The sequence below is a fragment of the Podarcis muralis genome, chromosome 1 (genome assembly GCF_964188315.1).
Source record: "Podarcis muralis chromosome 1, rPodMur119.hap1.1, whole genome shotgun sequence".
NCBI classification, from domain to species: Eukaryota; Metazoa; Chordata; class Lepidosauria; order Squamata; family Lacertidae; genus Podarcis; species Podarcis muralis.
The window spans coordinates 51,313,367-51,341,321 of NC_135655.1; the positions used below are offsets into that span (position 1 = coordinate 51,313,367).

Here is a 27,955-nt window from a genome sequence, read left to right on the forward strand (position 1 = left end):
TTCCTCTGAAGTAGGAAATAGGGCTCACTCCTTCGTCGCTACTTTCAGTTCCACTAAGTATTCTGGAGACAGAACACCAGATAATATGGATTATACTTGTCTTTCTGCTAGGGAGGAGCCAGAAATGATGGCTTAGGAAGTAAGGACATCTAACAAGAGGCCTGAATAAGTAATCTAGTTTGTTTGTGAAGTGTGTCCAAGAGTTTCAATGAACAAGTGTAGTGGATAAGCTTTCAGAGAAGTGTTCCTGAAAGTAGTTTTCACATGCTCCCCAATTAGAATGATGGTTTCCCATGTCTTCAAGGTGTCATCAAGGCTGTCCTTCACTGTCTCAAAATTCAAAAAGTCTAGGTCACCCATTTTGACAGAGTTAATGTTGTAAAAAGAGAGTAAACCATTAGGGCATTATATAGCTTCATATACTGCTGAGAATCCATCTGCGATAAGCTTCTTAGACTAACTTCTAACAGGATTGAAGTGCTTCACACAGGAAAAAATATTACTCAGAACAGCTCACGTTACTATATGAGACCTGCTATATAAAACAATCTCTTCTCAAGATCACAAACTCAGTATTTCCCACTGATCTGAGACTGAGGAGTACTTCAACAAAAGTGATGCAAATGCACTGCAACCTACAGCTGGGGGAAAAGGGACCAACTACATTGGAAGGAGATTGCTAGGAAAATCCACACAAAAGAGGTATTTTCCGTCTCTCTTACTCCCAGTGCCACATTAACTCCACATAAGTCACAATAGACATGATTCAATCCATTCCATGAACTGATTGCAGTAAAAGGAGAAACTGAATGAGTTTTCGGCAATGTCAGAAAACTCATTCAAAACTGGCACGGCTTCTGAGGTACTCAAAAAAGCAAGTTCACACAAGCAGGACTGTTATAGTATTTTTTAAAAAATATGCTATAGTAATCTGATTTTGCTGAGAAACTCAGCTTTCTGAACTGTGTAAATTATGCAAATGAAGTACATTTGGTCTTTTATTTTGCCTGATTTACTCCACTTCTGCTAATTGTGGAGAGAGGCAAGAAGCTATACCTTCTGACCACAGGAAATCTCACTCAGCAGTTCATCAAGCTTCTGAGAGGTCAGCAGGAACAATATGCACACGCTCCAAGCATGTCTTTGCAACCATAAGGACTAGAAACTTGCTTTTGTAAAAACTGAAATCAGCATTTTTTAATCGAAGCAAAGTTCTGTGGCCAGTATTATATTCTGCACTCTTGCAGAACTGTATTCCAGTCTAAGATACCTCTTTTCAGCATCAATGAATGCAAACATGAACAACTATGTGTTGGGAGAGCCATAGTGGATTTTCACACCTAACTGAATAGTTATTGCCATTCTGGCCATCCATCTTACTTCCTATTGCTGTCCTAAGTCAAACTGGTCATTGCTGTTACTGCACTGTTCTCTTTTGTAATAATACATGCCACCATTTTGGCAGTCTACGTATTTTTGTTGGTGTGCACACCTGGGTGCACGGTGTTACTCTAGTTTGAATAGCAGAGACAGTATTTGGAGTGTTTAATAGATGCAGCTCCTGGAACTATGGTAAGCACCATTAAATATTTTGCATGGTTCACCTCGGTAACCTGCTAGTAAGTGATGAGTGAACACTAAGGGGTGCTCTAAATTGAGCAACAAATGGATCCCACCTGAAGTAACAGGTATATATTTAGGAATGAGCAAGTCTTATTCAATGTCGTTTCTTAGCAGTCTCCAACTGTATCTCAGGAAAGCCAGAGATTTGTTCTCCAGGGCTTTTGGTTATTGATGAAGCTTGCTCACTGCATCCTGCACAGGTCAACGTTGGTCAACGTTCTGATCCTTCTGGCAAAAATCCTTCTCTGCTACTGAAGTGCCTATTCCAGAACCTGACTTTTGCCTTGTCAGTTTCTCATTTCAGGCTGTAAAGAAATAAAAGAGCCCACAGGTTAGTTTTCTCCCTCAGAAACAAGCCCATTTGCAGATATACAATCTAAACAAGGCAAGACTGCTGGGAAAGAAAGAGGTTTGTGAGAAATGTTTTAAGGCATAGCTTAAACTATTGCAAGAAGAACAAAGTACAGGTATTGGAAGGCAGTGAGCTGCAGTCTGAGAGTATTGGCAGACTAGAGATGAAAAAGGAAATAGAGGACAGACAAGGTAGATAAGGATACAAATGGTGAAGAGATTGAAAATCAATAGTAGTAATAAACTGGATCCAATAAGAAGAAAGAAGTCAATGAAGGAAGTGTAATGAGGAATGGGGGCAAAACAAGGTAGAGAGAGAAAAACTACCACCACTGAATGAACAGCAAAGTTAAAAAAGGAGCAGGTGAAAAATGGATACCAATAAGAATAAGTCATGTCTTTGCAATATCAAGAGATAAAAATGCAAAGTTGTAGCCATTTTTAAAGATTGGAAACATCAAGTTTTTTATAGCAGGTCAAATAAAAGAAAGGCCAGGAGAGCTGCAAGGATTTCAAGGTTCTGTACCCAGGGAAAAATGAAGAACAAAGCATTCCCCAGAGGGAGAGAAAAGGAAAAAAAGGTACAGACAGAAAAAGACAACAGACAAGTAGCTCATTTTTAGGAGAAGGTAGCAGAAAGCTATCTAGTGAAATTACAATATGTAGCTACACCAGAAGCAGCAGCATAGAGGTTTTGGGCAGAGAAGGGTTAATTAGGACTGAAAATAAATGGAAGGTGACCTAAGACAGATCACCAAGGAACTGCAGTGGTGGGTACTACAGCAATACTCTTAAGCAGAACTACATCTGGTAGCTATGAGAAATTAAAATGCGAGGCTAAATTCAGCTGCCTGGTGCTGTTTGGAGTGCTAGGCCAGAAAAAAACACATTGTCTTAAAGGAAGGCCAAGGGCAGGCATCAGTGGTGGGCCCTGCTGAGGTCTTGGGTCCTCAGCAGCTGGCTGTGGATGCCAGGTGCTAGGTGCTGATGCCTGTCCTGAACTGACAGGTGTAGTGATGGCTGAATAGCATTCATGGAGCAAAAATGTAGGTTACTTAAAGGGCTCATGTTTCAAGTATATGCTAGCTACTCACATGTACAATTTCTTGTCGTAGGTTCTTTGGCATTTGCGCGGGCATCACCTTGGCCCGTTTGTACAGCTCTTCATTGTGTTCTTCTACAACATTAAGCTTCCGTTTTGGAGATGTCTGGCCATAGTGTGACTGCCTTGGCACTACAAAATGTTAAAGAAGAATTACTAGGACACTTCTCTCAAGAAACTCAAATATTATTGACTATCAAACTATCTGCAACACTGGATGGAAAATACAGGCAGCAGCTGAGAGGGAAAATGGCTAAAGACCCTTTATTATATTGCAAAGACTCCCTTCATGATTTCAATTCATATTTCGGCACAGTACTGATATTTTCTCCTTCAGACCAGAGTAAGGATAGAAGATTCTTGTCAGTTGTTCATTCCAGCTTTTCTTTCAAGCCATCTCATGCTCAGGCAGGCTTCAGGTTCAGAATAGAATATGTTTGCTGATTCACTTCAGTCTTACAAAAATTCTAGGCGAGAGACATCAACTCTTAAACAAGACTTCTAAACTAGACTCCACCAGCTACATCCCTTGTGGAAGTAATCTTACAGTTATTTATGATTTCCCAAGTTCCTATTAAAAGGTTCATAAAATAAGCAAATAATGTCTGCTCACTTGTGCAGCTACCTTGGCTTGCAGAAGGGTCTGTGACGGGGGCACTGAGGTCTTCCATGCTGGAAGGGACAGAGGCCAATAAACCTGCAAAAAGTTAATGGTTCCATTAAAGAAGAGGCAACTTTTCATTACTTACTTATTTATACTAGTACAGTACTCCTAAAATGCCAACTTCTGTAAAAGGCATCATGGTGATATACAATATAAGCATTAAAACATCATGAAATACAAAACAAGTAACCAACACAGAATCAAATTAATTGTCTAGAAATGTTTTCAGCAGGTGGAGAAATATTAAGATTATGGACGCTTGTCTGATTGCAAAGGCAACAGGGTTCCAAGATACTGAGGGAAGAAGGAAGACTACTATAAAGCGTCAGGGAATCTACATGTGCTGCAATGTTGATTCCTGAATGTAACTTCTTTTAACATGTCTGTATATACATCTGAAGGCGCAGGGGGCCAACAGACAGCAACTCTAAGCCATTCCCAGGGAATCACTACTTACAGAGTGATTCATGGTCTGCTAGGAGCACAAACACAGTAGAAGCCATTTCTTCCTTGTAAAGGCTGGATGACATTTGATCAGCTTAGATGGTTTAGTAAAACCCAAATGTATTATGTGGTACTCAGTACTTACAAAGGCCTCTGTAGCGTGAGAGCTGCTGGTAGATCTGTTTCATGCGCTCTATGTTCATTCGGCTGGCCTCTGCATGGTTCACCATGGGTTTGGGATAGTCTACCCCAATGATACATTTTGCTGCCTTCTGCACTGACTCAGGAGCATTCCATGGCTCATAGATGTAGCGTGAGGGAAAACCTTTCAACTTGGGAAGATATCGCCTGCAGCATAAATTGAGTGAGACCTTCACTTAGTACTGTAAACAATTTATACATGCCATCAACTGCCCCATCACAAAAGGAGGGAGGTCTGCATCTTACTTTCAGCATTGTCCTCACTCTTCAGCCAAAAGGGCTCTGAGAGCAACTTACATAAGATTAATAAAAACAAGATAATCACTAAAAGACAGCACACAAAAAGGGGATGAGGAGGGAAGAGGAAAACCATCAAGCTAAAAACAAAAATGTAATAGTTCTGCATTGCAGGGGGTTGGATAGATGACCCTTGGGATCCCTTCCAACTCTACAGTGCTATGATTCTAATGACAAGCCACAATGGAAACACCAGTGTATCCAGTCTCTCAGAAGAGCTAGTGGAATGATTTTGTTTCCATCTCTCCCTCAGCTGCAGCTTGACTGAACTGATAAGCTCCAGTGACATAACGGGACACTTTGCTCACCTGATGAAGTCACCACTGGGATCTGTTCGACGTCCAAAGCCAACAGGGCAGTAGCAGTGGAAGAACTGTTGGAAAAAAGCACTGCACGAAAGCCACATCCAGCTGCCTGAATTCACACTGAAATCTGCATCTAGCAACAGCTCATCAAACACCTGGAATAAAGAGGGGTGAACTCAGTGAGGACAGTCCGTCAGTAAAGTCTCAGTGACAGGGGGCAGGGATGATGTGAAGCCAACCATCACCTGCAACCTCATTGATCATTTTGTAATATCCAGTGAACCCAGACCATGGGAGAATGAAACAAATAAGAGAAACAAGCTAGCAAGATAGTGTTTGTGGAAACCTGCCTGCTCAGACAGGAAAAGCACATTTTTTTCTATATGAAGTTGCCACTGCTATGTTCTCCATGCACAATGGCAACAAAAAACAAAGCTATGCTACTGTCAGGTAGTCCAGTTGAATTTGATTTCTGGGATATTGTCACTTAAGTTTCCAGTATTTGCTCTTATGGAACAGGACTACTACCACGTTAATATAGTACTGGCTGGGGGAACCCAGTCAGATGGGTGGGGTAATAATAATAATAATAATAATAATAATAATAATAATAATAATAATAAAAAATGCATTTCAGGGACTTTCCAACAGATCCTAAGAATCGAATGTGCTTAACATATATTACATTTCAAGAGGTTCCTTAGAATGGGAGGCTCATTTCAGTAAGCTATGGTAGTGCTGTGCTGCCTGTAGAGCTGTTTCACAGCTCTTTACTTCCAACGTATACCGTATTTTTCTCTCTATTACACGCAGATTTTTTCTCCTAAAAAGGAAGGGGAAATGTCTGTGCGTGTTATGGAGCGAATGTGGGGGGTCCCTGGAGCCGATTAGGGGAGCGCAGGAACAAAAATCAGCAAAAATCAATCGTGCCTTGTGTCCGAGAGGGAAACCTGAAAAGAGGAAGTGGTTGCTTTCCTGCATTCTGCCTCAGGGTCTTACTGCCCACCCTCCTCTGTTTCGTTGCTGTGTTTGCTCAAACGGAACAAAGAGCAGGCAAATCCCCTCCCCTCCAGGCAAGCAGAGGGGAAAGCAGAGGTCTTTCCTTCTAATTCCTCTCCGTGCTCCTCGCAGGCAGCCAGAAAACATGCAGGAGGAGAGAGAAAGCTGGCTTCGGTTTGTGGAAACTTTTGCCTTTCTTTCTTCCCTCCCGTAAAATCCCTCTCCTGCTTTCTTAGCCAGCTGCTTCTCTGCACACCGCTCTCTTGTCCCTGTGTTTTTCCTTCACTCCCCACTTAAAATGTAGTTACAAAGCATGGATCCACATGGTTCCTCAGGATCTTTGCATTGGGCCACCCCAAATTCACCATCAGATCACATAGCAGCCTGCCCCCCAAAAATCACACACCCACTGTTGCCTGGGGCTGCAATGGTGCAAAAACGTGGTTAAAAAGCATGGATCCACATGGATCCTCAGGATCTTTGCATTGGGCCACCCCAAATTCACCATCAGATCACATAGCAGCCTGCCCCCCAAAAATCACACACCCACTGTTGCCTGGGGCTGCAATGGTGCAAAAATGTGGTTAAAAAGCATGGATCCACATGGATCCTCAGGATTTTTGCATTGAGCTACCCCAAATTCACCATCAGATCACATGTCTGTGGCCACAGCATGAAGCACAAAAATGATACATCCACTGTTTCATTCAGAATTTTTCCCCTTGTTTTCCTCCTCTAAAAACGATGTGCGTGTTATGGTCAGGTGCGTGTTATAGAGCGAAAAATACGGTACTTTCTGTCTCTTTTCTTCTTTACTCACCCTTACGCCTGACTCCCAGCTGATCCAAAGGTCTCCTCTGGTCAGAAAGCAGGCTACAGCATGCCGGGCAAGGTGATGAATCCAACCCTCCTGTCTCAATTGCGTCATGATAGCATCAATCCAGGGGAAGCCTGTCTTGCCTTCTGCCCACTTTGCCAAGGCTTCAGGATTCCTGTCCCATGGGATCTGAATACAAATTGGGTTCCCCTCCATACGGTCAAATTGGGGATTGTTTGTGGCAGCTGTATAAAAAAATTCTCTCCAGAGTAACTGGCCATATAACGACAATGGTGGAGTGCTATTCCGCTTTACCTAGAGATGACAGGAAGAAAGAGGCATATACCAATAAGATAGTATCATAGCTTTTTGATATATCAATAGATTCTGCACTGTAATTAGGGTGGTATCTTCAGAAAACTTCTACTACGAGATCAAGGCAGTAAGCTTTTAAAACACCTGTTCCCAAGCATACCTTTACTAAAAATAATTACCTAAGGTCAGAATATTTGCTTTAAACTTGGCTTGTATACAAAATCCACAGAAAGGCCTTAAAAGGGCAAAATTAAGGCAGCCTTATAACCACCGGTGTGAGGGAACCCTCTGAGAACAAGTATCCACAGAAAATATGTTCAGAAAAACGTAACTCAAGCAATGTGTTATTCCTTTGTAATCAGTCCCGGCTATAAAACAGCAGAGAGGTTTTCTTAGAGATGGCATCCAAGCTGTGGAATACTCTTATAAGAAGAGCCTGTTGGACCTGGCCAACGGCTATCTAATCCAGCAACCTCTTCCTCCAAATGCTGTAATCTTTCCTCACAGGGGAGTTGCTCCATCACCTTATCATTTTGATTGTGGCTTTCTCTCTACAGAAAGATTCAGCTGGCACGCACTTGATTGTCCTTTTGCCACCAAGCAAACACCTTTTTAGATGCAATTTTAATCTCCTGACCTATGCTGTTTTTATAATTTTGTCTATTCCTTTGTAAGATGCCTTTGGAATATGCATGAAAGGCAGTATAAACAAACTTATAATATTCCAATATTCCCAGGGAAGTGCAGACACCTAGAAGGTTGGAGTGCAAATTAATACATTTCAATGACTACGCCAAGATATTGGAAATGATCACAGATATAAGGTCTACTAGAGACATGAAGAGAATTAACATCTCACTAAATGCTCAGATTCATTTTGATTCCAGGACTAAGATATCTTGTTGAAGGAAGATTCTTTCTGATTCTTACCTTTCTGTATAGTTCCCAGAGCCGGTAGTAGAATAAGCGGCAAGATAAGCACCCAAACCGAAGGTAGGGGCTGAGCCCTGTGGGGCTGGCCAACAGTGAATTGGCGTTCATCCTTGGCCTCTCGTAATTCGCAACCCATGCCTTGAAGGATTCAGGTAAAGGGAGAAAAGAAAACAGAAATGGACCTTAAAACACCCTTCTGTGAAATTCTATAAACAAGTGTTATTTGATGCTACTAACAATCTACCAGTTGCAAGGACCTTCAAATTGTTTTTTTCTTTTCATGGGGAGAACAGGGAGGCACATCTTGTCATAACTTGCCAGTGTCATGTGTACCACACTTTATTTCCCTAACTTTCGAACTCTTGACTTCAACTGTTACTAGTTAAGGAAATTCACCACTAAGAGTGTCCATTAAGGCTGGCTTTCTTCCAGTACAATTAATCACTACCAAAGAAAGCAAGGGATATAGGTCAATATACCAGACACCACACCACTGTGTCAGAAATTGAAGTATATAATAGGCTAATATTAAAAAAAGGAAAACGTAAGTGGACTGTACACAAACTTGACTTTATTTCAATCACAGTTCATTGGTGCACACCAGACAACAAAACTGGGATATAAAATGTGCATGCATTTACAAGAGTAAGAAAAGAACATGTAAGATCTAGATTAAGGCAAGAAAGTATGAAATGATTTGGTATTTCATTATTAGTTTCAGCAGGGTGAAAGCATTAGAAACTAAGACAACCTTTGGCTTGCAACACGTCTCAGACACCAGAGCAGCAAAGAGATTGTTTTTTCTAGATTCGCCTAATACACTGGTAATAGCACAGCAAAGGGTACCCTTCCTTCCCTGATGCATTATTTTGCAATACAGATTATAAGGTTACCTTTCTTTCCAGGTGCTTATCCAGACGAGTTAATGCTTCAGTCTCTCCTCCTTGCCAAACAGCTGGAGCAAGACCCTCAGTGGGGAAGCCTGAAAGAGAATGGAAGAGGGTGTTAATATAGAACTCAGTCAACAGATATGGCTTTAATTCAATCTTGTGCAGCGTATTAACTAAATGTGTTCTGCACTATACAGCATGAAATGACCACTGACAACCAGCAGAGGGCACCTTTGAATAAAGGTTTTCATAAGGTACACACCCCTGCAGCATATGCTATAAAACCTAGGAAAACATAAGTACTTATTTTTCGGCAAAACTATTGATTATAACCTTTGAAAACCAACCCTCAAACTGAAATGGAGGCGGGTGGGAAGAGAGAGTGTAGAAAATTCAATAAAACAACAGCCATGTAGCCTGGAGCACTTCCAGAGAGTTGATATAATGGAGGAGTCGTTTCCACTTGCTCATTTCTAAATTTAAACAACCTGCTTAGCGACAAAATTTTCAGTCCAATCTAGCATGTTAAAGATTAACAATCTGATTTCTGCCTGCTCATAAAGAAATGACTGACATAGTTGGGTTAGGAACAATATTGGGTTAGGGGACTAGTATGGAACCAAGGTACAAAGCATGGACAGAAGAAAGACTATGTTCTATTTTCTAGACACACAATTTTCAATATATAAATTATTTCAATTACCAGCCCGTAATTAGTAATTTCTTACAGTAAAAAATAATCATAATGACCCAACACAAGGTATAGTACCCATAGTACCCACAGCTAATCCACTGATTTTCCCAAGGTGCACTGATAATCTCAAATTTGTTTCTAAAGACAGAACCAGAACAGGCCAGGCAAGAAGAGTACTACAGTCCATCTGTTCCAAGCCCATTGAAAGCTGGTGTAGCTGTCCTGCAGTTCTGCAACGTACCCAGCTCCTCCAGGGATGGAACGCCATAAGTTTCATCATGATTTTCTTGGATCTCAGTCCTGCATATCTCCATCTGTTGATTTGTAACTGTGGCAACTGGCTTCTTGGGCAGGTCCATGCGACTAATGATGGCTTGGAAACGCTTGTACGTCAGAGGAGGTTTATGCCCATTCAATTCAATTATCCTGCAGATTGGAGAAAGAAGTAGTTTAAAAACTTTCACTGCCATAAGTTGTGTAGGGAAGTAGCATTTCCCTCAATACATTTAGGATCAGTCACTCCTTCAGATTTTTTGTGGGAGGACCAAAACTCACAAAACAGACACTGCAATCCTATTCTCTCACATTTCCAACTTTAGCCACTAACAAGTAGCTAATGCCACAGAAGACAGAATTGGGATGACCTTAAGAGATTGGAGAACTGGGCCAAAACTAACAAAATGAATTTCAATAGGGGCAAATGTAAGGTTCTACACTTAGGCAGGCAGAACTAGCTGCACAAATATAAGATGGGAAACATGTGAAAAGGATCTAGGGGTCTTAGTAGACCATAAGCTTAACATGAGTCAACAGTGTGATGCAGCAGCAAAAAAAGCTAATGCTATTCTAGGCTCCAGCAACAGAAGTCTAGTGTCCAGGGTCCAAGGAAGTAATAATATCACTCTAGTTGACCTTGGTCAGGCCACACCTGGAGTACTGTGTCCACATCTGGGCACCAGAATCTAAGAAGGGTACTGACAAGTTGGAATGTGTGCAGAGGGGGGCGACCAAGAAGCTGAAGGGTCTGGAAACCAAGCTTTATTGGGAATGCTTGAGGAAGTTGGGTATGTTTAGCCGGGATAAGAGAAGACTGAGAGGAGATATGAGAGCCATCTTCCCATATCTAAAGGATAGTCACATTGAAGAGGGAGTAAGCTTGTTTTCTCCTGCTCTGGAAGATAGAACACAAGCCAATGGCTTCAAGTTACAAGAAAGAAGATTCCGACTAAACATTCAAAAAAACTTTCTGACAGTAATAGCCGCTCGACAGTGGAACGAACTCCAGAGATTGTGGGCTCACTGGAGGTTTTTAAGCAGAGGTTGGATGGCCATCTATCATGATTGCTTTAGTTGAGAATCCTGCATTGCAGGGAGTTGGACTAGATGACCCTCAGGGTACTTTGTAACTCTACAATTCTATGATTCTAAGTATTCCTCAGTACTCTTCTTCATGACATCTATGGCCTGGAAGCCCCACCCCACTACAAGAGCAATGTACCAGACCAAAATATATACATTAATAATAATCTATAAAAATCATACTGCTCCTAAATTAACAGTTGGCAGACTAGAATTATCCTTCTGGGCAAGTCTGGTGGAATAAAAAATGCCTTAACAGGTGCCAAAATCCCAAAAGGATCAGCAGCAGCTCAATACCCAACCATGGGGCTGCTACGCTAAAAACCCTGCTCCATGTCACCAGAAAACAGACCTTGGGAATGTGCAACCCTACAAGAAGCAGTCCCTGATGACTGCACTAGTATTCGGGGGGTAAGGAGACTTCTCAGGTATCTTGGTCAAAAGTTGTTAAAGGATTTAAAAAAGAAAACTAAAACATTGAATCTGTTCCAGTAACATATTGACAGGCATTGCAGATCCCAGTGCACAGGTGCTATTGTATTGCCAATAGGTCACTCCAGTTAACAGGCTAGGTGTCATTCTCTGCACCAACTGCAACTTCTGGACCAAGCCATAATGCAGACCCAGACAGTAATCAAGGCTTGAGGTTACCAACACAAGACTGACTTTGGTCAAGTTATTCTGCCCCTAGAACAGTTGCATCTGTTTAACAAGGCAAAGTTGGTCGCTGAGGACACCTGGGTTTCAAGTGATGATGATGGATCCAGGAATATCCCCAGACTATGAACCTGCTTCTTCAAAGTGAGCACAATCCTGCCAGGTAATTGACCTATCTCCCAGACACTGAAATCACTTGCATACGGTATGTATGTCTTGTTAGGATTCAGCTTACTGGCCCCATTCAGTCCACTTGCATGTCCTGACACGAATCCAGGCCTTGCACAGCCATTCCTGATTCAGCTGTTTAAGAGAGACAGAGTCAAGTGTCATCAGCATACTGGTGACACTTTTCTAGTTCCAACTGAGGCTGAGAAACACAAACTTGTGGTTTGGTTGTTGTCAAGAACTTATTTTTTGTGAAAGTTTCATGCTTAGGTAGTTTCAATCACAGCTGCAAAACTGCCTTAAAAAGAAGTTTACTGGTGTGGTTAAGAATGCCTAAACACTGTGCAGAGATCACCACCACTAAAATAATGATTTCATATGTGGGTTAGGAGTCCACATTGTTTATGCTCTCAGTGTCAGTCATGCCACCAATGTAACTTAAAGATGAACCCAAAATGCCTCTGCAGGGTGTGAAATGCAGATGAAGATGCTTTAAGTTTCCCAGAAAAACAGAATGGTTTCCTGAAAGTCATACAACACAGAGAGCATGCTGTTCAGACAGACTCAGATGCAGGCACCCACCAGTGATTCAGGCTATGCTTGAACACAGAAGTGATCTGCATTCATTTAGTTGCTTTATACTGTACAATTCTAAAAGGGAACCCTCTGTATTAAAGAAGTTAACACCTAGCTAAGAAGATCCTGAAGCAACAGATCTTTTCTCTGGTGAAACAAAGCCTCCAGAACAGAAATAACTAAAGACTCTCAAAAGCCAGAATGGGAAGAGTTAAAGATGCAGTGAGAGAGCCAAGTTGCTAGCTTATATATAAAGCCAAATCAGCTTCCTGCTCAGCTTGTGTACTAGGAGTTACAAGAGCAGCAGCCACGTCCTCCCAGTCAACAACTTACGCAAAAGGGTTGGGCTTTCAGTCTAATGTTTCAGCATAAGCCATGTGCCTGCCTTTCCCCTGGCATCTGCACGTGGAAAGGGGAGGAGCTCCACGCCATCCAGGCTTTTACAGAGCTACACTCACATGCATGGCTCCGTGACCTAGCTTCCCAACAATGCACAACAGCCGCAAAACGGAAGGCAGCTCCTTGCCTTATGATATCTCTACCTATTGAATCCAAGCAACAAACTAATCCCCTCTTATGTATTGAAGCAAAAGGAACTGTGCAAATGAAACTGTGTGAACTAGAAAGCCAAGAGTGATGAGTAAGTGTGAGGGTTCCAAAAATTGACTGGGTCAGTGCAACAGAATCGAATACTGAGTGAGCATAGTCCAGCTGTCAGGAGGAACACAGAAGGTCAACCCCCCTGGCTCAGCCATGCTCAATAGCAGAACTTGGGCATAACTCTCCAGCTCAAGTTCCCCCAGCTTAACTATAGAGATGTGAATGTCTTATTTTCACATGTTGTGTGAGGATGAATGAGTCAAGAACAGCAAATAAGTTTCAAATTGAAATAGAGCTCTAAAATTAAATATGCTCTTTAGAGAAGAAATAGTTAGGGAAATTTGACCTTTTTAGCATTAAAAGACAGAAAGTGAGGGCCATACAACAACATACGATTTCCCCCTTTCCAAAACGGTCAAACTCTGTAGTTCATATAAATGTTCTTCTTCCTCCACCATTAGCTTTTTGCCCTTATAAGCAATTATTTCCCCATCAATAGAAATTCTGCATTTAAATAGTGGGGGAAATTATTTTTTACTCCCTTTTATAAGCATTTTAAGCAGCTTTTCAGCAACAGATGAAATAAGATCACTCATCCTCATTAATTACAGGAAGTTCCCTGATTGTATCTGAATGTTTAGTAATGACTAGACGTTACAATTCTGAGTAATACACCAGGTTGCAGAATTTGCTGAGGGCATCTCAGTCAGCCCTATACTTCAGACCCTTCAGTCTACCAAGAATAAAATGTCTAGATTCTAAAGGAAAGAGGCTCTTCCTAACAGCAGTAAACTAGGAAGCAGTTTAAATACTTTAAAAATGTAAACATCCTGTGATTGCGGAATTATTTTGGCTACTTTCTCCACAAACAATTCAAGCTACAAAACAGTTCAAGCCACTGTCCAATTCATACACATCATAGGCATATAGCATACTTATATTTAAAGTCTAATAACAATACTGCAAATACACACATATCCACACTAAAATTTAATTCCTAAAAAACTGAACTGAAATTACCTAACACTGAGTTGATGTAAAATGTTTACTGCCTGAAACATAACACTGAACTAATGCTGGATGGGAGGGGGAAATACCAAGTGTTGGGGGAGGGGCATAACAATAACCATAATTTTTCAGCATTGGAAAGAATCTTGGTGAGCTTTGGTCTTAACATGTCCCTTCCAACACTACCACTCTGGTGTGGTTGCAAGGAAATGCAAGCCCAAGGCTTGCCTAGTCCCATTTCCTTTATAATAAAAGCCAGCTTATCATTATATCCAAACCCAGCCACTCTGAATGAAATAACATAAAACCAGGAAAACTAGCACATTTGCTAATATGGTAATTAGCTACTGCCCCAGCTTTTCAGATTTTTCTAATACCAGGCAGTCCATCAGCCACAAGATTGTGGGGAGGGGAGTGCTCTGACTATATAGATCCCAAGTAGCAGTATGCCTAGCATGCTTCTAAGCTGGGGGAGGGGTTGTGAAGGAGGAGAGAGCAAATGCGGCTTCCTGAGAAACACATGCGGCTTCCTTTTAAAATGCAGTGGCTAGAGATGGGCCTCCAACATAGCCTCTAAAAGACACCTAATGTCAAAGCACCAATATGGTAGAGCTCTGCTGCTGTTTTGCACTTAAAAATACAGTAAGTAGATAAGTACAGGCATGACACAAAGGAGAATATAAAATTTCTAAATAATTTTTAAAATTAAAATGCTCAGAAATGGTAGCAGTGTACAGGCAGGGCCAGAAAAAAGCATTTTCTGCAACATGTACAAAACCTTTAAATAAAACCAGCCCTATCAGAGGTCTTGTACATGGACTTCCACTCATGCAACAGGGCTTTCCTCATTCCTCTCCCTATCCCCAATTGGGGAGCTAGAACAACCTCCACAATAGCACATGAGAGAAAGGGAGTGTCCCTTCTGGTAAGCTGCAATGTTTGCACGGCTGGAACAGTTGGAAGAACAGGGTATGGAATTCCACATGTAGATTGTGCATAATGATTAATGGGCAAGCACTGCATAAAATTCCATCTGCAGAATGAATAGCTTCCCCTCTCAAGAATTACAAAGCTGGACAGACTCTGAAAGACACTGACAAAACAGAACCTGACTGGGTAAAGGGCATGTCAGGATTTAAGTTGCCATCATAATAAGACAGGATGTGCCACACCAAAGATACTTCTGTTTTAATTTAAATTTGCAATTACTAACTTAACATATTTGCACACTTAAACAATACAATGCAGCTTAACACCTATATACAAACCTGTACAACTGTGACCACAATATTTATGTTAAGTGCTGCTGCCTTGCCACGAGAATACAGGTGTGTGAGAGAATGAATCATGTTTCGTTTAAGAACAAACAGAGAGCAATAGTGAATGAAGGACTGAACAGTCTCATACAACCAGTTTCACAGTCTCTTTGTCCTATTGTCCCTGCGACAGAATGCATACATCTTCTCCCAGTCTCCTTCAGCTCCTTCCTTAGGGAAGAATTCAAAGTTGTGCTATGGCAATCATTCCATCACTGAAAGCATTTCAGCTTGCCAGGTGGAACAATCCCCTCCATGTACTGTTCTATGGGTTCTTCTGGAAACCCCACCACCACCAATTGTGGGGAGGCAAGGGGAGAAAAACCCTGTTGTGCTAGCATAAGCCCTCGCTTCTGCTAGTGGGACTTGTTAGCTGAATCTGTTCCCTAATGTTTTGTCTTCAGTAGATTGCAAACCTGCAGCAATAATGATCTTATTCCATAGCACTTTGCAGTAGTAGCAATATAATTAGCTCATAATTTATAAACTCTGGATCAGCTGCTTCTTTTCCCAATTCCCACACCGAAAGATGGAATTCAGTATGAAACTTGAGATCTTTTAATCCTATAGTAGTACCACAATAGGATGAATTGAAACTCTGATCAGTTAAGAAACCCTAAATATTCTCTCCCACCTCATGTGTTTTATTTTTCCTCAGATATCATAATACCTTAGCATCTCCTTAAGCAGATCTATATCTTACCTGTCCAGATCATAAAGGGTATGCGAGTTCTCCATTATCACTGATACTCCAGCTTCTTTAGCCAGCTTCACTATAGCTGCATCTCTCTCTTTTCCAAAGGGCTCAGAGTCATATTCAAAGGTAAGACGTGTCACTCCCCATTCCTGCAAGAAACCACACAATATTACCCCACTACAAATATGAAATGCCACTCTTAGCTCACCATAGAAGTCTGAGAACTAACACTTTAAAGGTAGGCTGAAATCCAAAGACAGAATTAGGGAAAGGATCCCATTTTAAACAATAAGCATTAACACATACAAACAAAAGATAATCCACTAACAACAGCTGTTCTCACAATGCATTAAAAAAACTTTGCTTTTTAAGAGTAGTTTCTTAGTGTCTCAGGTCACTTCCCTTCCTATCCTCACTGAATATCAAAAATAGGAACTCTTTGGTTTGCTGCTGACTTTTTGGTGTGCGAGTGTGTGTTTGTGCGCTTCTCTGTATATGTATATATAAACGTCAGGACACACAACATTGTTTAATTACAATCATAGTAACGAGAAACTTGATTAAATTGACCTTTTTTCTTGCCAGTTCAAATAGTTATTTAAATAATTCCAGTCTGCCTCTGTGTATCCCAAACAGCACTATAAGCCACCTGTTCTAGGATAACTAGACACCTGAACCAGAACACTCCCTTTATGGGATAATGAAACACTGCAACATGGTTGCAGCTCCCAGTTGCATGTTCATGTTAACAATATGTATTATGTATTAAATTGTGAAACCACAGTACAGTCGTACCTTGGCTCCCGAACACCTTGAGACTCAAACGTTTTGGCTCCCGAATACCGCAAACCCGGAAGTGAGTGTTCTTTGGAAGCTGAACGTCCGACGTGGCTTCTGCGGCTTCAGCTTTTGTGCAGGAAGCTCCTGCAGCCAATCAGAAGCCGCGCCTTGGTTGTCAAATGTTTTCGGAAGTTCTGGAACTTCTGGAACGAATTCCGTTCGATAACCAAGGTACAACTGTACTTGCATATTGAACGCCATCTATGACCAATCTAGTAACACAATATAGGACCTTACATCAACCATAGAAAACACCACAAGGGAAAGCCTATGCTTCGCATGCAAAAGATTCCACCAGTGAAAAGGAGAACAGGTTTCAGGCCAACAAAAACTAGTCAGAGGATATAATGACAGCTTCACAGAATCTAACAAGAAATTGAGGATCTCACGTTTTAAAATTTTCATATACCAATTTTTGGGAGAGTGCTGGGGTGCCAGTCACAAAATGGCTTCCATGGAAAGTGTGGCATAACACAAAATTTGAGAGATAACCACCCCTGACAACCTTATGCTTACCATAGGAAGTCAGCTATGTACTGATTGTGGAAATCACACAATACTGATTATATATACACACAGATACACGCTGATGGTGTTGCTGTCTAACAACAACAAAAGGGAGTACCCCTCAGTACCAGGAAAAATATGCAAGGTAGTCACATCACACTCACTTTCATTTCACATGCCCCATGCCTTTCTTTCTAGGAGAGCCAGAGACTGACTTATTTTTAAAATGAAAACTCAGAGCCTGAGGAACCTGCCAGGGGCACCAATGAAAGTGTTCGCATGTGCTGGGTTGGCAACCCCCATTCTATTCAGCCAAATTAAAGTCACCATCATTTGGGGGGGGGGGGAAATGCCTACAAGTTATGTAAAGTTTTACATCTAATTACAGTGGCCACACTACAATTTAGAGATAAAAGAAGGATCAAGAGGCTACAAGAGCCCCCATTCTGATATTGTAGGTCCCCAGCCGGACAGATTAAGTTCTTGAGAAGCTTGTGTTGCATCTAATGCTCTGCATGTGTAGTTCAGCTAGTGTAACAAGACTTCTGTTCCCTTTCTTCCCTCCTTTTAAGGGAAAGTGTGAGCTGGAGTGGGGAGGAAAAGGAAGAGGAAGCTGTTGTGCAAAAGGAGCTGCAGCACTGGATATGACCCATGGCCCTGCAAATATACAGACAACCTAGAAAATTACTGGAAGAAGCACCCAGCAAACATCCCAGAACAGACAGAAGTACAAGAATTTCTACCCAGTGTGGTGCAGCCCCTTCAGTCTATTCATAAGACCAGTTTTTTAAACATGAAAGTTGAATGTTACTAGATAGATCATGAATAAATCGTAAGCTGAATGGTCAATGCACTGGAAAGGACAATATAAAGAATTCAAGCATCTTTAGAACCTTAGCTACAGCTTTTTGCAGCATCTTGCTCTTCAAAAACATGGCCTATTTTCTCTGTCAAAATGTGTTAGATGTAATTGGTTGCCACAGCAAGCATCCTAAAAATATGACAAAGGGAAGTGTGTATGATGCAGAAAACTCTGCTTCACACAAATCAAGATCTAGGTACAATCAAGATAAAAGCATAAGGTGGAAACTTTGGCAAACAGGTGCACAGACTATTTGGAATTGAGTCCAACACGTATTTGCTTTACACAACCATTTGAGATAAAAGTTATCATGTAAATCCTCAACTTGAAAAAAGCAAGGTTTCTCTATTCTTCACGCAAAATTCTGCATGATCTTTCCCATTCATCATGCTATGCTGCTATATACATATACAACTTAAGCACAGAATGGTACACTACACTGAATTTCAGCATGACCAGTAGACAAAAGATGGATACTTTCTGCTCCACATAAAATTTCCAACCACAGAAATGGCATAAGCCCTCAAAAAAGTTACTTCAGTTCCTTGAATAAGCCCTTAGGGATAAGATGTTAAGATATCAATGAACTAGTTTAAGCAGCCACAATCAGGGTAGAAATAGTTGTAGTTTTGATGCAGATTTCCAACTGACAATTTGAAAAGTACTGAGAAAGCAAAAGATGCAGATGTTGTGCCGTTCCCCCACCCTGTCTAGTTTCTTATGTGGCAAAACTAGAACCCTGCTTGCTAAAATAGGCAGCAGAGATGTGATCAGTGGAGGAATGGAAGGCACAGCAGCTGCATGCTCTCCCATCACCTCCAAACATTTATACATCATCCAGGGGCCAAAGTGGCCCTCCAGGCCCTTCTATCTGGCCCCCAAGGCTCTCCCTAGGGCACACCCCTCATAAGCCCTGATTTCAACCCTCCTTAAATGTTTTTGTCTGGCTACAATCAATGTAAATATCAATGTTAGTCAGAAGCAGCTGAATGAGGCATGGGATTTTAGGGTGGTATTCAACTTTTTGAGGTAGCTCCTGGATTAACAGTAGTGCAAGCAGATTCCCTCCCTCCCCCCCAGCTTTGCTCTGGAGAGTTGGTGGTACCCCCAGAACAGATTTAGGGAGTGTGTAGGAGAACATTCTGTCACACAAGGAGAAATCCATGTGTCAACATAACACTCACCTTAGTGCTACACTGAATACAAACCTAATTTACAGAAAAATTCACTTTCCTTTAAAACAGGCTTCCTCAAACTCGGCCCGCCAGATGTTTTGAGACTACAATTCCCATCATCCCTGACCACTGGTCCTGCTAGCTAGGGATCATGGGAGTTGTAGGCCAAAAAAACATCTGGAGGGCCGAGTTTGAGGAAGCCTGCTTTAAAAGCTTTTCACACAGAGACATTTTCTTACCTTAAAGAGTCTTGGGAAAACATCAGTAGGCTGCCCTCTTACTACAAACAAGCGAGAGTTGAGTTTTCGTAAACTGTTATCCAAATCTTCCAGGGACTGGAGTAAAAACCTATGGAGAAGAAGAAATGAGATGGCATCAGCAGCTGTTGGGTCAAGTAGTTAAGGGTCCTCAAACTCCAAAGCAAAGAATTCAGTTTCTTATCTATCAGTGCTTGGCAGTCCTTTGCCAACACTTATATTTTATATTTTCTTCTCCTTAAGAAGAAAAAAACCATATGGCAGAAATACAAATCAGAAAAAATACCAGGTTGTGGAATCAAAAGTTTATGTTTATGCTAGAGAATAATTCAATTGCATGAGCTCTTCCATCATCCTTGATGAACTCTTCCTCTACATTTTTGTCTTTGAGCCAGGATACCAGGTTGGAATCAAGCTAGGCAAAGCTACCTTTGGGCACCCTCTGAAGGATATATAAGGATTGTGGGAGGAATGTTTGGAGGTGTGTGAAGAGAAAAGAGACATTTAATTGCACTAGAGTAAATCCTCTCACATAACACTAGATTCCGCACAAATATGTGCACAAATCATACTTTTCATACAAATCATACTTTTCATTTCCATGCATTTAATTTTCTTAGTCGATTTGTCTTCCAAATAAATTCTTCTTTCCCATTGCTACATCTAAAAAATGATTCATGTGACAATTTACTATCAATCCTTGCATACCCAAATCAGGAATGAAGTGTGTACACACACACACACACACACACACACACACACACACACGAACTGCCACTTTTGCATACATCTATCACTGTAAAGGTGAATTTTTCCACTTAAAAACAAAACAGAGAATATAAACAGTTTAATTTTTGACATTTTACATTACAAAATGTAGAAATGCAAGACTTGTTGCTAGCGTGCATGTTCTAACTCTATACAAAAGCACTGAATTTCAGAATCACATCACATATCTTCCTTGTTGCATTCAAGTGGAAAAGTCAAACTACCGTTATTAATTTAGGCTTTTCTCCGTAAAACAATCAGATCATAGAAGAAAACAATGGTGTGTACATGCACATAGGGCTAAAAGACATAGAAGAAATTCAGCAGACTTTAATCCTAGATAAACACATGCAATTAAAAGGTTGAAAGATGCACCTCTTAGCTTAAAATAAAATTGTAAAACATTTAAATAAAGTAGAAGGCAGCAGCCCAGGTGGTAACTGGTCTTGCAAATGCTAGAATATATAACATTATGCCAAAAGCAAGATCTTGGGAAGGTGTTTTAACTGGATATTATGCTTAACTGATTTTCTGCCTCACAGACTTGCAGAAGCAAGGTCAGTCAGATCCACATGATTGCTGCTTGAAGCACTGATAAAGCCATTAACACTAACCCAGGCCTAAAAAAATCTTAACCAAAATATTATTTTCTACCAACCTATATTCCAATGGCTATTAGAGTAGTAAAATGTCCCCAAACCAATACCAATCTTAAGGACCTTGTTGTGATCAACTGGGTGTGCACTTTGAGGATAAAAATAAACTGCAGATTATCTTGGCAAGAGCTAGATTTTGTGGGGCTGCCTCTAAAAATGACAGTGCTAGTTAGGACAGAGTGTCTCCTAACAGGGCATCATGTTTGTAGGGGGGTTATTGGTTTGATTTTGTTTTATTATGTATTTTATGTTCTCGTTTTGTGAACTGCCCTGTGATCTTTGGATGAAAGGCAGTATACACATTCAATAAATAAAAAATATTAATAATGATGTTGACAAGCTGTTTGCAGGGCTACACCAGACCATATGTCTTCTTGTTCCCTGTCCCAAGCTAGCATGACTGCATCTGAATCACGAGTAAGAATTCACTGTGTAACCAGTTGTTGCATACACCTTGAAAAAGGTGGTGGTATGGCCACTCCTTGAAGCTGATGTTTTGGATCAACTACAAATATTCCCCATTCTGGAAAGTAGAGATGGTTATGGCAAGGCAACTGCAGGCATTCTTGGATGAAATCTACACCCATTCCAATCTGGGCTCAGACCTGGCCATGGGACAAATCTGCCCTTGGTTGCATTGAAGGATGGCCAGTGTTGACAGCGGGCGACAAGGGGATTACAACCTTGCTCCTGCTTCTTGATCTTTCTATCGTTTTCACTATCATCAACCATGGTATCCCCTTGGCCTGGCTTAATGGGATAAGAATTGGGGGAACTGTGTCGCAGTGGCACAATTCAAAGAGTAGCATTGAGAGAGTGCTTTCTGACCCTCTGGCAGTTATGCTATAGAGGTGCTACAGGGCATTATTTTATCCCCAATGTTGGGAGCAGACACCAGGAGATTTGGGGCATTAGTATGCTGATTACACTCTATTTCATTGTAACATGTGAATCAGAATAGGCCATGAAGGCTCTGGATAACACAGTGCCTGGATACAGTGGTGAGAGGAATGAAGGAAATTAACTGAGCTTGAATCATGACAAGACAAAGACACGGTGAGTAAATGGTTCCTGTGTCCAAGAAATCGGTCAGTTTACATCCACCTGAAGGAGCAGGTATGCATTTTGGGATGGCTTCTGAATCCAGCTTTGTCATTGGAGGTGGCCCCAGTAACTAGGAGCACCTTTTATCAGCTTCGACTCATACATAAGCCACGGTCCTTCCTGGACAAAGACAGTTTGACTACAATAGTCCAGGCACTGGCTTCCCCTCTGGTTGGTCCAAAACCTGCAGTTAGCACAGAATGCTGAACCAAATAGCTAACAGGAGTGAGACCTGCACTAGCTTCCCATTTGTTACTGGGCCAAATTCAAGGTGTTAGGTTATAAAGTCGTCAAAAACTTGGGATCGGTTTACTTGAAGGATCACCTTGCCCAATCACTTGACCATTTTAATCTACGGAACTAGTGCTTTTATAAGTACCACATAATACTCATTTTGCCTTTTGAGGAATATATCCTTTAGTGTGAAGAACGTGCTCTCTGGAACTTTTAATATTAGGAAGGCCCATTCATTGCACCTTTCTTAATGGCTGCTAAAGTTCTGCTCACACAATCAAATGAAAACATGTATTTTTATTATATACAGTCATACCTCAGGTTGAAAGCGCTTTGGGTTGAGCGTGTTCGAGTTGCGCTCCGCAGCAACCTGGAAGTAACGGAGCGCATTACTTCCGGGTTTCGCCACTTGCGCATACGCAGTTGCTCAAAATTATGTCACGCGCAGAAGCGTCGAAAAGCGACGCGTGCATGCACAGACATGCCGTCGCTAGTTACGTTTGCTTCTAGATGTGAACAGGGCTCCGGAATGGATCCTGTTCATATCTAGAGATACCACTGTACATTTGTTGTGACTTGACTTTAGCTATATTTTATTATGTATACTTGTTTTTCAGTTTGATTTTATGGGTATTTTCCTATGACTATTTTATATTATTTAATCTTCTTAGAGAGTTTTAAAATTTATTTTGCAGCACAGTATATAAATCTTGTTAGTTAAAAAATAAATCTGAAGGAAAAACTGTGCCTTCAAAAACTATGCAAAAAACTCTGGAAGACAGTTAAGCCTCTTTCTGTATTAATGATGTACATGTAAAAGAGTATGTCCAAAATGTTAGCTATGTATCTGTTGCAAGTGATATTCTTCTGCTCCAAATGAACTCTCTTAAAGTAGTAGCCAAATTACATCTCAAGTCTCATAAGGTATTTCTCTGGCTTAAACATAGAATAATCCTGAGCCAAACTAAGCATGCCATAACAGGGCTTTCCCAGCTTCTTCACCTAGGATTCTGTATGTTGAAACCACATTAAGTATACACTGCAGGTATTTCCAAACTAGTAGAACAAGAATGTCCTATTAGACAAGGTGCAGCCTATCCTCAAATGACAGCATCATTCCAGCAGCTATGCCAGCTACCACCAACAGATTTACTCCCTTTTACAGCTGCTCCAGCACATCTCATTTTTTCCATATTTTTTTAGAGGGTGAACATATTCACAGCTAAGTGGTGGTTTTCAAAGTGTATTATTCTGTTAGAAGTACAGAGGGGGACACAAACGTAACACAGGAATTACTCACAAAACTACTCTCAAATTACAAACAGCCTAAATTATCTTACATGGGTATGGCCTACTGAACTTACAGCACGTATGGAGAGAATTAGTTTATGTTCCATTTATTCCATTTATTCCAGAGCAGTGTTTTGTGTATTGTGACCCTAACAAGCTCCCTGTTTTAAAGATTAAAAGAAATTTAAACAAAGCCACGCAACATAGCAGCTAGTACAGTGAAAAGGCATTTTTAGATGATAATATTTGCTTTCCCTTAAAAGCACAAGCAAAATAAAAGTATCAAGGGTGGGATTCATTGTTGTACTATTACAAACTTCCCACCCCTGCAAGCATTTCAGCTTGCCAAATGGAACAACCCCCCTTCCCCTCATGTGCTGTTCTGGGTGTTCTCCTTAAAAAGGTAAAGGTACCCCTGCCCGTACGGGCCAGTCTTAACAGACTCTAGGGTTGTGCGCCCATCTCACTCAAGAGGCCGGGGGCCAGCGCTGTCCGGAGACACTTCCGGGTCACGTGGCCAGCGTGACATCGCTGCTCTGGCGAGCCAGAGCCGCACACGGAAACGCCGTTTACCTTCCCGCTTGTAAGCGGTCCCTATTTATCTACTTGCACTTAGGGGTGCTTTCGAACTGCTAGGTTGGCAGGCGCTGGGACCGAACGACGGGAGCGCACCCCGCCACGGGGATTCGAACCGCCGACCTTGCGATCGGCAAGCCCTAGGCGCTGAGGCTTTTAACCACAGCGCCACCCGCGTCCCGGGTGTTCTCCTTACTCTGATCCAATTTTGGAGGATGCTGGGGAGGGGGGGAGAAGGGGGGTGCCCTGGAGCTCAAGGGGAAGTCCTTGCACAAGACAGGGTTTCTGTTAAAGGGGATCATTAGGTGAATCCCACGCCTAGTTTCAACTTGTTTTGTTGCTGTCATATGTTATAAAAAGATTAATAGCCTCCATGGTTGCTTAAATATTGCTTCAAATGTTTTTTGATGTATTTAGGCAGTCAGAAAGGATGCCAGAGATGATTCAGTTGTGGGGAGGAGAGACATCATTGTCCTTAGGGTAGTGGCAATCGAAGGGGCAAGTAAGGTGCTTCCCTTAGTTGGTTTCCATAATTGTGGGGGGCGGGATGGGGCGGGCTTCTCTTTAGGCAGCATCAGTGAAATAGTATTTGTTCAATAACAGCCTTATATTTAGGCACTAGCCTAGTAGCTACAGGCAACTAGAAATTCCATGCAGATGAGTGCTTCAAATTCCATGCAGGTGAGTGGGCTGGCAGAGGACAAGAGCACTTTATCCTTCATCCATGTCCTGGACAAAAACAAAGCAGGCTGCTGGACAAGGAAAGTCCTCTTCCCCAGGCCCAACACAGCAATGCAGCTCCATCTTTCCCTGCTGCCAATCCCACAAAATGGCCAGTAATTTTTTTAAACCTGCAAGTAACTTTCGTGAGCTTATTTTCAAGCATGCTCCATTAACCTGACTACAGTCTTTGGGCAGTGAGGCCATACATGGCCTTCCTTAACAGACACAAGGCATATTAACTTTGGAAATAAACAGTATACAGTGGTACTTCGGGTTAAGTACTTAATTCGTTCCAGAGGTCCGTTCTTAACCTGAAACTGTTCTTAACCTGAAACACCACTTTAGCTAATGGGGCCTTCCGCTGCTGCCGGAGCACGATTTCTGTCCTCATCCTGAAGCAAAGTTCTTAACCCAAGGTACTATTTCTGGGTTAGCGGAGTCTGTAACCTGAAGCGTATGTAACCTGAAGTGTATGTAACCTGAGGTACCACCGTACTCTATGGCAAAAGAACAGAATCCTTGGATGCTCCAATTTACTTGTTGAAATCCAGAAAAGAACATGATGCAAGAAATCTGAAGTGTAAACACCAGAAAATCCTATTGGATACTGTACTTGTGATGTCATCTTTACAACAACACCACTCCCCCCCCGCCCCGCCCCTGACGGATAAGTTCAGCCAAAGGCAACTAGGGGGTTGCAGCACTCGTCTTGCTTTCAGGCTGAGGGAGCCGAAGTTTGTACACAGACAGCTCTCCGGGTCATGTGGCCAGCATGACTAACCCGCTTCTGGCGCAACATCTACTAGCACTGGCGTGCTTTCGAACTGCTAGGCTGGCAGGAGCTGGGACAGAGCAACGCGAGCTCATCCTGTCGCGGGGATACGAACCGCCGACCTTCCTACTGGCAGGCCCAATCTAAACCACTGAGCCACCCGCGTCTCTCCCCCCCCCCCGTCCGTAGACACACGTAACAGACGCATAAAAATATATGCAGCGCTGACACTCCTTTTGGTTTCCCCTCATTTTCTGCTCCTTCTTCCCTTCCTCCGGTATTTCAGACGTCTTTCCCGCGCCCGCCTGCAGCGACACACTCCGCGCGCCTGTTATTTAACCGGGTGAAAGGCTTCGCCCAGGCATCGCTGCGAGCCTCCTACGCGGCTCCTAACACCAGCAGGCCGGAGCCGAACCCGCAGCCGAAGAGAGCTGCGTCTGGAAGTCCCAAGCTCAAGCCTCGTCCCCACTGGGCTTAACCCCCCCCCCCCCACACAAGGCGCCCCCCATCGATTCTCTGCGCCCTGCCGCGCAGTTCTCGCGCCGCTTAAGTTATCAATTACTCCCACGGGCTCCACGTCAGCAAGGCGACCGAGTTAACCTGCAGGGGGGCCTTATAGTCCAGCTAAGTCTGGGGCGTTTTACAGTGGTACCTCAGGTTACATACGCTTCAGGTTACAGACTCCGCTAACGCAGAAATATTACCTCGGGTTAAGAACTTTGCTTCAGGATGAGAACAGAAATCGTGCAGCAGCAGCAGCAGCGGCGCGGCGGCATCAGGAAGCCCCATTAGCTAAAGTGGTGCTTCAGGTTAAGAACAGTTTCAGGTTAAGTACGAACCTCCGGAACGAATTAAGTACTTAACCTGAGGTACCACTGTATTTTAGGCCACTGACGGGCGGAGCTTCACCTTTTCTTTTCTTGAGCCCGCTCTCCTGTTTCTCAAAACTTTACACCCCCTTGGGCACGTCGGGGCACGGGGGTGAGAGGCAGCCTCTCCTCCTCGCGCCCCAGCTCGCGCCAATTCTCCACCCCCAACTCCCCCGCCCCGCGAACCCCGCGCGCCCACTCGCGATGCCTCCCCCTCCCCTCGCTCGCTCACCGCCAGCGGTTGATGCCCACAGCCGAGGATGCCGCGAACCAGGGGTCCAAGATGTAGATGCAGCGCACGGGGCCGCCCTCTCGGATGGCCGCCTGCAGCGCGGGGTTGTCGTGGAGCCGCAAGCCGCGGCGGAACCAGTGCACGGAGCAGCCGCCGGTGGTGCGGGCGTCGCGGCCGCCCGAGGACCGAGAGCCTGGGCCCATTGGGAAAGCAGTCGCCATTCCGTCAAGCAACGCAGCCGCCAGAAGCACAACCGCCGCCCGTGTCTGTCAGGCGCGCTGTGCCCTGCCCGGTTCCCAACCGCCACACTTGGCGTGGCCCCTCCCGATCCTAGCTCGCGCGCAGAAGCTCCGCCCCGCGAAGCCCATTGGCTGCCCGTGCAACATAACACGGCCAGGCCCCCCCTACACGTTCCAGGGATGCGGCGCCGCACGTTTCTGCGGCGTGTAGCTGCCGGGGGCGGAGGCCGCGCCGCACAAGGGAGAACCTCACCAAAGAGCAGGCGGGGCAGGCAGGCGGGGCAGCCCCTCCGAGATCCCGAACCGTACATGCATTTCGAGCTGAAGCGCTGGTTGAAACATAGCTGTCAACTTTCAGATTTGAAAATAAGGGATCAGTAGCCTCACCTGTCCCGGGGACAGTCTACGGGATATCTAAGAATCCGGGATAGCAGCGGGAAACGGGGCTGGAATAAGGGAATTTCCCGCAAAAAAAGGGAAGGTTGACAGCTATGGGCTGAAAATCTGGCCGGTTTTGTGTGTGAAAACGTGCCCCGGACTAATATCCATCCTACGGGATAGTTCAGTCGGTAGAGCATAAGACGCTTAATCTCAGGGTCGTGGATTCGAGCCCCGTGTTAGCCATTGCAGGGGGTTGGACTAGATGACCCCTGGGGTACCTTCCAACTCTAAAGTTCTATGATTCAACAACAGACCGGCGTGTTTTTCGCAAATGAGGCAACCCACAAAAGTGCCTCGCTGATTCATTTCTCCCTTCAGTTCCTTTCTGTTTTGAGGTGTGCTTAAAGCGGGCGCGCCTAACCCTGTCTGCATGTGTACAGTCTAAAACTGGGGA

The 27,955-nt window shown here is 43.0% G+C and overlaps 1 protein-coding gene across 3 annotated transcripts; it reads right to left on the minus strand.

Moving 5' to 3' along the window:
• Positions 1-915: 915 nt before the first annotated feature.
• CRY2 (cryptochrome circadian regulator 2) lies at positions 916-27,199 on the minus strand. 3 transcript variants are annotated; one of them, XM_028727309.2, is made up of 12 exons: positions 26,882-27,199; positions 19,640-19,748; positions 16,023-16,165; positions 9,877-10,061; positions 8,945-9,033; positions 8,049-8,189; positions 6,807-7,118; positions 4,991-5,142; positions 4,330-4,532; positions 3,690-3,773; positions 3,069-3,208; positions 916-1,928 (listed from the first exon to the last, which is right to left on the minus strand). In XM_028727309.2, exons 1-12 carry the CDS (start codon positions 27,100-27,102, stop codon positions 1,911-1,913), a joined length of 1,797 nt encoding a protein of 598 aa, XP_028583142.1. In that variant the 5' UTR covers positions 27,103-27,199; the 3' UTR covers positions 916-1,910. The 3 variants fall into 3 exon arrangements, with proteins under 3 accessions (XP_028583142.1, XP_028583151.1, XP_077784980.1); XM_028727318.2 differs by having other exon boundaries at positions 3,702-3,773; positions 26,882-27,198; XM_077928854.1 differs by lacking the exon at positions 26,882-27,199 and adding an exon at positions 26,690-26,708.
• Positions 27,200-27,955: the final 756 nt, after the last annotated feature.